General features: G+C 32.7%; 1 protein-coding gene across 3 annotated transcripts in view; it reads right to left on the bottom strand.

Moving 5' to 3' along the window:
- Window positions 1-560: 560 nt before the first annotated feature.
- The window catches only part of MBOAT2 (membrane bound O-acyltransferase domain containing 2), a 226,859-nt gene continuing 215,586 nt past the window's right edge, over window positions 561-11,833 (bottom strand). For all 3 annotated transcript variants that reach the window (XM_056813330.1, XM_056813328.1, XM_056813329.1), the window contains exons 11-13: window positions 11,081-11,213; window positions 8,832-8,983; window positions 561-7,294 (exon numbers count right to left, since the gene is read on the bottom strand). In XM_056813330.1, coding sequence (XP_056669308.1) covers window positions 7,069-7,294; window positions 8,832-8,983; window positions 11,081-11,213 — 511 coding nt within the window. In that variant the 3' untranslated portion in view covers window positions 561-7,068. The remainder of the gene's footprint in view (window positions 7,295-8,831; window positions 8,984-11,080; window positions 11,214-11,833) is intronic.

Raw genomic sequence — 11,833 nt, 5'->3', positions numbered from 1 at the left:
ACCAAGGCACAGGAAACTTATATAACTTGCCCAAGGGTATAAAGATAGAAAGCACCAGAGGCAGGATTTTAACCAAGATTCTCTGACTCTCCAAACTATTCTTTAGATTGTATCACATAGTCTCCTGAATAGTATATGCTTTCTGATATATGAGTTGCAGTGAGAGGTATGATAGTGCTACTGAAGAATCTGCCACTGTTCACATGTTAGAATATGACTAGTGAAATATTTCCTTCACTAAAGGAAAGCATTCAGTAATCACTGTAGTATTTTGAGCAAGCATTAATAAAAATACATTGACCTAATTTTGTTAACTTTGAATTCTTTAAAAATGTTCATTTCCAACAGTTCTATTTTATTAAAACAAATATATACAATTATATTTATGAATACATGAGTTCAAGCATCAGACGATTATCCAGCAAAGAGATGATTTATCTTTATGATATCCTCAGGTAAATTGTTAGGTCTAGTAGTAAGGGGTACAGAAAAATTTCCTGAAAGATTTTACCTTCTGGTTGTTCAATGAGAAGTCCTAGAAATTAGTAAACACATTCAGATATTTTTAAACTACTATTTAATCGATTTTAAAGACACACAAATTAGAAAAAAAACATTTATATGTAAGTTAAAAACACTTTTAAAACATTGCAGTATGCTTCCAGTGCAGCTCTGACAAAGACTAGAAATGGATAATTATTAAAATGACATCACAGTGTAACTAACAGTGGTATTTTAAATTTACCTATTACCAATACCTAGTTTATGGATCTGTTGAAAAATAACACTTTCTTAAAAAATATATTTTGGAATAATAAAAATGAATATCACAGACACTGTATTCTAATTTCAACCAGGAAGGCAAGTGAAGGAATACTACAAATACTGACTGCTAGAGCTGTTACTTTCTCCCTACTGGAAGGGTCTCTCTTCTGCAAAGATGTAAAATTCTTATTAAAGTAGAACAAAAGCTGGGATTAATTAATCACATTCTAATTTCTCAAATGGAGTAATTTTTAATAGTACATTCAGTTCCCCGAATGAGTTTTTGCATTCACTCCTTTTGTTTGGCCTTCTGAAGACAGGGTTCATTTTTTTCTAGCTGACCTAAAATAAATTTTGTATGCTGAATTGGAACAAATAACTTTTTAGTGGTCAACTCTTTTCAAAAAGATAAAATTTAGAAACAACAAAAATTAGGTAAACCAGCATAGTTGGATTAAAAATATGCTTAAAATTAGGAATTTTATGCCAAATCAGCAAAAAGGCATTATGATAGATGAGTAATTGTTCCATTAAAGAGACAACACAGAAGATGATTGCCAACTAATTTCTCGGGAAGAGATTACTCTAGAGTTGAGATTGGGTAGGAGCCAGACACTGTCAGAAGATGGTAGCCTGTGTCCCTCTCTCCACTAGGGCTTGTTTCAAAGTAATGAACAAACCATTTCTTTCCATGGTTCTGTGACTTCTGGTTGGCCATCGTATTCCAATTGATAATAGCAAACATTGCCAAACAACCCTGGAGAGATGGCTGTCAGTGGGGAAAATATGGTTTGACCTGGGCCTTTACACAATAATTTCTATATTATATAGCTTGGATTTTTTTCCCTTTCAAAATATAGCATTAAAACAAGGAAATAAAAATCAGTTTTAAAGATGTAACAAGTTAGCTTTGAAGTAAAACTATGCATTGAGATTATATTTCAGAAAATGGTTTTCTTCATCGTGGGGTTTACATAATATTAAAGAAGTATTAAAATATCTAGGAACAGTATATTAAAATCATTAGCCAATGTACCAACTAAAAATGGAACTGGCTGTTTCCATTACACAATAATAGCCTAGATAAAAGCAGCTAAATCACTGATTATGAGGGCATGATTACAAAATACCAACATGACAAATCTTTTTATTTTAAAAGAATACCTGTAATTTAAACAATTATAAATATATACTTTTATCACACTGTATATGCAAACATAAATAGGAGATGTAGATCATAAAATTTTTGATATTCTAGGCTCCAAATCCTCAAATATTTGAGAGGAAATTTTTCTTTCTGAAAGTATTTGTTTTCTTGCACATTGAGAAAAAACATTAACTTATTTGTGCAAGAAATAGAAGATGAAATAGATATCCAGTTAAGACCTCCAGTTTTAATCTAAGATAATTATATAGTAGGTAAGGGCAATGAGGAATAATTTCACAGTGTTCCTTAAAATTCTATCTACATTAAAGCTGATGTTTTATTTTTCAGCTTAGATGGAATTTTAATGGCTGAGTAACCTCCTTAGAATATAGATTTATAATGAAGACTCTGGACAGGTCTTTAGCTGAAACCAAAATAACAGGCACCATTCTAACTACTTCTCTTTTATGTTATTTTTAATCTTCCAATGTAATGCATAGTTTGGAAAACTTATGAATGAATAATTACAAACAACTGGTAGCAAAAGAAAAATTAAATAAGCATATATTAGGAATGCATGAACTCTAGCTTTTCCATTTATGTTCAAAATCATTGTATATAAATTACAAAGATTAAAAATTAACTATTTAATCTTGAAAAAACCTTATGTCAACTTTTACCTAACATATGAATTCTCTGATTAAATTAATGACAAACATTTAGCTTTATTCAAGTAAAGTACTTGTAATTTAAAATATGATAAAAATAACTTTAAGATGAAATATGTTTTAAATAATTTACAGTGAAATAATTAAAAAAATTAATTAACATGCTATTTCCTGGGTCATAAAAATCAGTAAATGGTGGAGGGGAAGAGGCTATTTAGTGTTACTTTTTTCTTCCTGTTTTAAAATCATACAAATAAGGGGGAAAAGCAGAGAAAGCAAGAGGAAAATCTGCCATATTCTCATTTTTACAAATTAGTATATTATTAGGGAATCATTTTATGAGCTCTATTCAGCAGAAATGCTACAATGACAAGCCTTTTGATTCACTGGACTAAAGACTTTTCCTGTTTCCATGACAACCTTTTGTGCAGTTATAGCCCTGTTTCATAATATTAAATGAATACAATTTATGCCAGTGGTCATATCTAATGAACTTACACATATCGAAAGAACTTGCTTGCTAATTCCACCCAGGGCACACCAGCCCCACTATGCACACTGTAAAAAAGTAGAGTTGAAAAGGGACCAGCTAATAGATAATCAAACTAGTTTTATGGGTGAGGAGGATTCAGACTCACCTAAGTTAAGGGACTTGCCCAAGGCCACATTAGTCATTAATTGCTGAACCAGGGCTAAGAAAATAGGCCTCTGGCCTTTCTGTTTTAGAACCAACAATAATTAAAAATGCAGTGTATTCCCTGAAGCCTTTCTTGGGCTACACATTTTCCTAGGTTTAAAATATTCAGAGCTAGAAGGGAACCTCGAGTTCATCAAGTTTAATTTCCCTATTTCATAGAGGAGAAAAATGGAAATTTGTGTAGACATATATATGTATATATATACATGCACGTGCTCCCTCTTTTTCTCCCCCTCTCTTCTCCCTCTCTTTCCAACTCTAACAGAGTAAAAACCCAAATGTTATGCAGCAAGATGAAGGAATATGTTGTTTGTTAGCCAAAAACATTTTCTTTATTACCTTTAATTACAAAGAAAATGTTTATTTTCAAGATAGAGAAGTGAACTGTGTAAAACAGTGATGGATTATTACTGATTTTAGTCAATATGATATTGATGATGACTAATTTAGATAACTGAAATTAACTATATGATAAAACAATAAAAACAAGGAGGGAACAGTAAGAACAATTAAAGTACATACTAAAAGTATAATAGATTCAAATCTAAACTGTGCTTCTGACCTATCTTGTATATATTAGTCACAAAGTAAAATTATTAGCACATTTCACTAATGCCAATTTTTTAAAACCCTTACATTCTGTCTTGGAATCAATACTGATCCCAAAGCAGAAGCACTGTAAGGGCTAGGCAATGGAGGTTGAATGATTTGCCCAGGGTCACAGAGCTAGGAAGTATCTGAGCCTACTTTTGAGCCCAGGACCTCCCATCCCTACAGCTAGTTTTCTATCCACTGAGTCACTTCACTGTCTCTCACTATTGCCAATGTAAGAAATGAAAAAATACAATCTAGCTGCACTATTATTTCAGTTTTTATTTTTTTTAAAACAAGTGCCTATTAGAGTACATCACTTGGGTTTAACACTTCTTAAAGACACAGCAATATTTGGTACTCTCAAAGAAATAGAAACCTTTACAATATTTTACAAATAATCGATCAATCAATATGTATTTAATAAAGTCTGCTTATCAAGAGCCAGGGTCTGTGCTGGGGATACTTATGGCATTGGTCCTCCCTTATTTTGCCATAAGATAAAATACTCTCTTTTAAAGAGGAAAAGTGAGAGTTAGAAACCAGAATAGGGGCGCTACTCTGCCATAATCCCTCCTGGACCAGAGGAAAACTACTTATTTAATTTGTCAGGGGGAAAAGAATCTGCCACATAGATATAGGCACATTTTATGCCAACAAACTGAGTGACTGAAAAAGATTTTTACTTTTTAAATGGCTACAGTACCATCACATAAGCAGATGGGAATAGTGAAGGGAAGAGAGGTGGCGGCAGCACAGAACAGAGAGGACTCCACTGGAAATACAGTCCTGGTTCTACCATTCACCAGCAGGGTGACCTTTGGCAAATCACTTTACACCCTGTTGGACCTCAGATTGTTCACCTGCACAATGAAGGGCTTGATTAGATGATCCTTCAGGGGCTCATCCAGCTCTGTAAACAAATTGTCAAACTAATAGAAATGGATGCTGATTATTTCTTTGAGAGCAAGGTAGATTCTTTTTTTTTAAAGTGTTTGAACTTCCCCCTCGATCCCTACTTACATATAAGGCTGCAACACAGACCTTGTGCTTTCCACTAACTAGAACATTTAAATAAAACCAATATACTTGGGACTCCTATAAAGAGTGCTTAGGCCTTCTGCTACATTCATCAATAAGTGAAAACTCTTTTGCCAGTAAATGTGACTGGTCTTTTCTGTACATTCATTTCTGTCCTCTCATATTTATTATTTGTGCATCTTAATTTCACTACATGATCCAATAATAAAACAATATGCTTTCATTTTCCATTCTTTCCTGGGAAGTTCTTAGGACAGGGCCAGCCCCACCTACATTTCCAGACAGATGTGAAACAAGAAGTTTCAACAAAGACTGAGCCAAGGCAGTCTGTGGTATTATTTCTAAGGCTCAAAAAAAGGCAGCTCTACATTTTTGCTGATTAGGACCTGCTAAGTGGCAGGTGTCTTAGCTTTCTTTGCTTTTCCTAAAAAGAAAAAAAAAACACACAACAAAACCTACCTCTATTTAGTACATTCCTGTAACACTTAAGCTATTTTGGTCTCAATCTGTTACTTGTAATTTATAATTGGTGACATATCAAAAAAGGTTTTGGAGTCTGTGTAAAGTTTGCATTTAGTAAAAATAAGGCAAAATAAAATGTCAGCTAAAAATAAATGAAAACACATCTTTCTCCCTTTTTTCAGTGGCTCAATAAATGAAGAGCCCTTCATACACAAACACCAAATATCACAAGGTTTAGGAGCCTTGAATGATTTTATGATGCTTCCTGCCAATACTATCTTAGTACAAAATAATTCTATGGTTATTTTTAGTCATTAACTCAGATAGAATTAATGCAAAAGGATTATGTGGCCCTGGGAAATAATGAGAATGTTGTAGTATTTCAAGGAAGAATAATAAGAACATGAAAATGGCCAAAGCTAAAACAGGAACATACTTTTGTACTTAGAAAACTTTAAAATACAGTAAAAGGTCTTCAATGACAGCATTTTAAGCAACATTTAATCATTCTAAATATTATTTTATATAAGCTTTTCAGTCTTAATTTATCAATCCCCTTAAACTTCTCAAGGCCTGAATTAGGTTGTTATGGTTAAGGGGCAATTGTTCAGTGATGAGCGTAAGATAACTTGCTTTTGTACTTAACCAAATAAAAATGTTTTACTTACTTCTATGACACTGTTTTACCTCTATTATTTAACTATCCTTTACTAAGGAGGTTTTATGCTTGGTAAGCTTTAGTTTTAAAATCCTAAAGAAATTTGGGTATTAAATATGTGAATATTCTAAATACAATGTTAAAATAAATTCATAATATTATGGGATAAGTAGCACTTCTGCTGAGCACCTGGTACTTACTTGCAATATATTGATCTGGGTCCTATTTTGATTGCCAACTTGTCTCAAATTGCAAGGTCCACTTAGTGTTTTCTTCTTTTTTTTAAAGTAAAAAAACTTAAAATATCAGTTTTGCCATGTTTAATTTACATATTTAAGAAAATCCTCTTAGAGGGGTTCAATCTGACTGACACAATATAATTAAATTCAGACAATCTAGGCTACCTATATTTTGGCATTGGTAATGTTTACAGTTCTGTAATCTACTTAAGTTGTTTTGAGATAACTGTAAGAAAACCCTCAAAATACTGAGATGTTTATTGCATTTTACAAACCATTTACAACATTCTGATTAAAATTCTTCCTTCTAATTTCCTTTACAGCATTTGACATTAAATATTTGAAATCTGCTTTTTACACAAATATTAAACATGAAAATACCATTTAGAAACAATTATTTCAGTAAATAGAGGGTTTAAGGCAAAGCATTCATCCAGAAAAGTTAAATTTCCTCTTTTCATCTAGATCAACACAATTGTTTCTACCCCCTCAGTGCCTTAGGATACACAACGTACATTCATCAAAGGGGCCCACATATGACCCTACGGACATACGTTGAAGTCCTGAGTGCACATTGAAATAATGGAAATATTTTCATATAAGGCATGACCCACAGGGACATGGCACAAGAGGGGTCAATTCACTCTAATTGCAGTCTATTTTACAATATATATATTCCCTATATATATATATGTCCTTTTTGTCGTTTAATTTTATTTCAATTGAATACAAACCCCTGCAAAAGGTGCTAAAACTGGTTTCCGAAAACATGAAAAATAGCCAGCCTAATGTTCTCTCCATCATTGTTTTAGTGTTGAATGTCTGGGAGTTATTTTTTGCTGTTGATTGCGGACATTATTTGTTTCTAAATAACTGTTCTGTTCCAAAGGGCTGTCTTCTTCCTCTAATTTTTTGGATTGTGAGAAGTGCTCTTCTTGCTGTATTTTCTTTTCTCTGGTAGGTTTTTTTCCTGGCAACAATACCACAACCAAGATGCCAGTAATGTGAAGACAGTAATACCAGGAGCTGAGAGAAAAAACAATTATTTAATCAAATTGTGAGTTATTAATAGTGCATAAATACATTCCTTATGTCCCATCCAGCTTAGGATATTCCACACACTTCTCTATTTTTTTCCCACATGTTATACAACTTTGTAAGCTATTACTATTATTGAGTATTTATAAAACATTACTATATAAACCTGGACTGCATATAAGCCTGCTATTAAATGTAACATTCTATTCCTCAGTAGGGACATCATGCTATGTCTAAATATAGTACATTTTAAAAAGCAAAAAATGCTTCATGGGTAATTAGATCCCTTGAAAATACTTCAAAGAATCCACATTAATCTAGGAAACTTTGAAAGTAATAACTCAAAGACAGTTCTGTGATAAAGCAGGCTTTGAAAAAATTTAACCTGGGACATTCTTAAATATCTAAACTACCTTATAACAAAATGAGGGAAAAGACGATCCACTAATGTAAGTTCCATGAAGGCTGTGCAAATTCAGCAAATAATAACAGTGATATTTCTATAAATTAGACAAACTGAAAAATGAATTAGACTAAAAGAAAAAAAACCCTTAAAATGCTGATATGACTAAAACTAAATTCCATCAGGTACAAGTAACATTATTGAAAGAACTTTGGAAACAAAATCCAGTCCCCATTATTTAAACACAGCTATAACAATTTACAATTTAGTTAAATAATTTTCAGTCAGTTTTTTTATGTCTCACATCTTATATCATGAAGGTCATCTGAGAAATAGCATTAAATATTCCATTTAGGAAACTTCCATTTTATTTTTTTTTTTAGTAAAATTAAGTTCACTTCTCTTGATTAGTCAGCTAACCAACTAGCATTTCTGCTATGTTATAGGAACTAGAGCCTTCAAGATCTTTCCTACAAGGAACTACAACAACCTCCAGGAATTGAAGCATAGTAAAAGAAGCAGAGCCAGGAGAACATTGTACAGAGACTGATACACTGTGGTACAATCGAATGTAATGGACTTCTCTACTAGTAGCAATGCAATGATCCAGGGCAATCCAGAAGAACTTATGAGAAAGAATGCTATCCACATTCAAAGGAAGAACTGTGAGAGTAGAAGCACAGAAGAAAAACAACTGCTTGATCACAAGGGTTGATGGGGATGTGATTGGGGATGTAGACTCTAAACGATCACCCTAGTGCAAATATCAATAATATTGAAATAGGTCTTGATTAATGACACATGTAAAACCCAGTGGAATTGTGCATCAGTTATGGGAGGGGTTGGGGGGAAGGGAGGGAAAGAATATGAATCTTGTAACCATGGAAAAATATTCTAAATTAACTAATTAAATAAAATTTCCTCAAGAAAAAAAAAAAACATTTCCACCTCCATTTAAAAGTCCCATCATATTAGAGAGCACAACTAATAATGTATCTAGATGTTAAATAATGTGGCCAAAATATAATTTGTCTATTCTACCTTATTTTCAAGGAGTTTCTTTTAAAAAATTTTTCTTAAAAAATAAATTCTGCCAATATATTTTTTAAAAGATACACTTACCTGAAAAACAAAATGGAGGGTTTTATAGAGAGAAGTACAAATGGTACAACTGTGTAACTTATTGCTACTTGAGTTGTTATCCATGTTATAACATCATAAAATAATTTAACTTCTGGAGGTTCAATAAAGTTATGTCTAATGTTGTTTCTCATCTGAAAGAAAAATACAACAGCAAAAGTATTAGCTTTCTTTTGTAAATTACACTGATCATATATTTAAGATGCTATCCTATTGTAGCTGAGATCCTTATAGATTCTTTAAATTTTGAACTTGTTAAAAAGGCAGGTGTTATGCATTTTAATGTTGTCAAGCAATCTTCATTGAGATATATGTCAATACTATAATTTTTATCAAGAAATGAAGAGCAGGATATTAATTGGCAGTTCTCACATGAAGAAATAAAAACTATCAATAAGCACATAAAAAGGTGTTCTAAATCACTCCTCATTAAAGAAATGCAAATTAAAACAACTCTGAGGTACCACCTTACACTTAGCAGATTGGCTAATATGGAAGGAAAGGAAAGAGATAAATGTTGGAGGTGTTGTGACAAAACTGGGAAACTAATGCATAGTTGGTGGAGTTGTGAATTTATCTAACCATTCTGGAGGGCAATTTGGAACTATGCCTAACGGGCACTAAAAGACTGCCTGCCCTTTGACCTAAAATACCACTGTTGGGTTTGTACCACAAAGAGATAATAATTTTTGTACAAAAATATTTATAGCCACACTTTATGTGGTGGCAAAAAATTGGAAAATGAGGGAGTGTCCATCGAGTGGGGAATGACTGAACAAATTGTGGTATATGTTGGTGATGGAATACTATTGTGCTAAAAGGAATAATAAAGTAGAGGAATTCTATGGAGACTGGAACAACCTCCAGGAATTGATGCAGAGTGAAAGGAACAGAACCAGGAGAACATTGTAAACAGAGACTGATACACTGTGGTTCAATCAAAGTAATAGACTTTTCTACTAGTAGCAATGCAATGATCCAGGACAATCCAGAGGAACTTATGAGAAAGAATGTTATCCACATCTAGAGAAAGAACTCTGGAAATGGATGCTCAATCACATAGTATAATAGGTATGTGATTAGGGCTGTGATGTTAAAGAATCACTCTACTGAAAATATGAATAACATGATTGAACCATAATACATGTATAACCCAGTGGAACTGCTTGTCAGCTCCAGGAGTAGGGAGGAGAGAGTAGGAGGGGGGAATATCATGAATCATAGAACCATGGGAAAATATTCTAAATAAAAAGTTAAAAATGTATATATAAAATAAAGATAATAAATTCTTAGAATTTAAAACAAATGCTCATGTTTCATTTTACTAAATTTTGCTTAAAGGATGGATATGGTCATATTTCACTTATATGGTACATCATATCTATCTTTCAAATAGTTTATTTAGAACTATTTGTTAATTTAACAAATAATTCTTTCCTTTTCAAGCTGCATTAGAGTATTCTATATTTTTTAAAACAGATTTAGCCATATTACTCTACTGTTCTATTATTATTCAATATATAAAATATGTAGAATCTCTTCTCCCCAAAGACTGGTAGTGATTTCTTCCCTTCTTTGATCTTATTGCACTTGATACAAATTCTATGAACTTGGTTTAATTTTATTAGATTCATAAAAATGTGCAGAGAGCAGGGACTATCTTATTTTTTTAACTCTCCCCAGTTAAGTGCACTGAAATTATCAAGTTCTCAATCAAAGTTTGTTGAATGAGTAGATCTTTGCCAATTCACTTTCCCCCTTTCCTTTAAAATAGACATTAAAGCTTACTGTGTCTAAGAGACACTCTCATTTATTAACTCCACCCTACTGTAGCTACTCAACTCATAGCACAGAATCCAGGTAGAAGTGGGGTTCCCTCTTCCAATTCTATTTTGCACTGGCTCCTCTTCTGTGGCTCTTTGGACTACCTTAATTTTTTTTTAATGTGTGAAGCCCAGGAGATTTTAAAATCTTTGTGAGTTGAGGTAGACCCCTGTCTCATTTGAATACAATAGTCTTCAGAGAATCATCTTCTAGATGGGGGGAACAGCGATCACATTGTTAATGGAGAATATGCCATCCAGTCTACTTGGAGGTCGAAGCAGACAGAGATCTGGTTGGCAATATCATGAAGTGATCACTTGAAACATTTTCAGAAATGAAACTGAACTGTCTCTTCAAACATACGTAAAAACACTATGATTTTGAAACACAAAATTTTAAGTACTCACAGTTCGTGCTGCTAATGTCATTACCATCCCTGTTAAAAATGTTAAGTAATATCCTGGATATACACCATGCCAAATGGCTGAGAGGATGAAAGTCTGAATGGTTGGGCTAAAGGAGGCTCTCTCATAACAGACCCTAGGAACCCAAAGGGAAAGACACATACATATAAGAAGACTGATGGTGATGACAATAATACTAAATAAACGTCATATAATAATACAAGATTCATTCCTTATAGATAATTGGATTTTTTGGTGGGGAGGGAATCCTAACAGATCAAATGAATTTTCTTTTTATCAATATCTTGCTGTTACCACGGGTAGGTTACTTAACCTTAGAAAAATAATTTCTACCTATTTAATCAGCACATTCAAACATAAAATGTTACTATTTTAAATGCATGGGCAGTTCATACTTTTTGTTATAATTCTACATACCTTTTGCAAAACACAAATTTTAAATATAATAATTATAATTGGCGTTCACAACTATTCTTGCTATATGAATTCTTTTCTATTCTATTGATATGTTTAATTAATTGCTAAAAAGGAGGTAATGCTCCCTTTCATCTTCAAAAACTGTTGTGGTATTAAAGATCATCTCCATTTCACACAGATCATAAAATCAGAATTAGCCATAATGTTACTTTAAAACATGGAAGGCACTGCTAATTTAGCCAAATCATAGAACTCAGCAGTTTTCAGTAGCAAAAAATGCAAAATGTCAACAAAGACTGGGTTGATAGGAATCACATA

This window comes from Monodelphis domestica, chromosome 1 (genome assembly GCF_027887165.1).
Source record: "Monodelphis domestica isolate mMonDom1 chromosome 1, mMonDom1.pri, whole genome shotgun sequence".
Lineage (NCBI taxonomy): Eukaryota > Metazoa > Chordata > Mammalia > Didelphimorphia > Didelphidae > Monodelphis > Monodelphis domestica.
The sequence above is the reverse complement of the archived record's forward strand: the minus strand, read 5'-3'. Positions and strand labels throughout refer to the sequence as shown.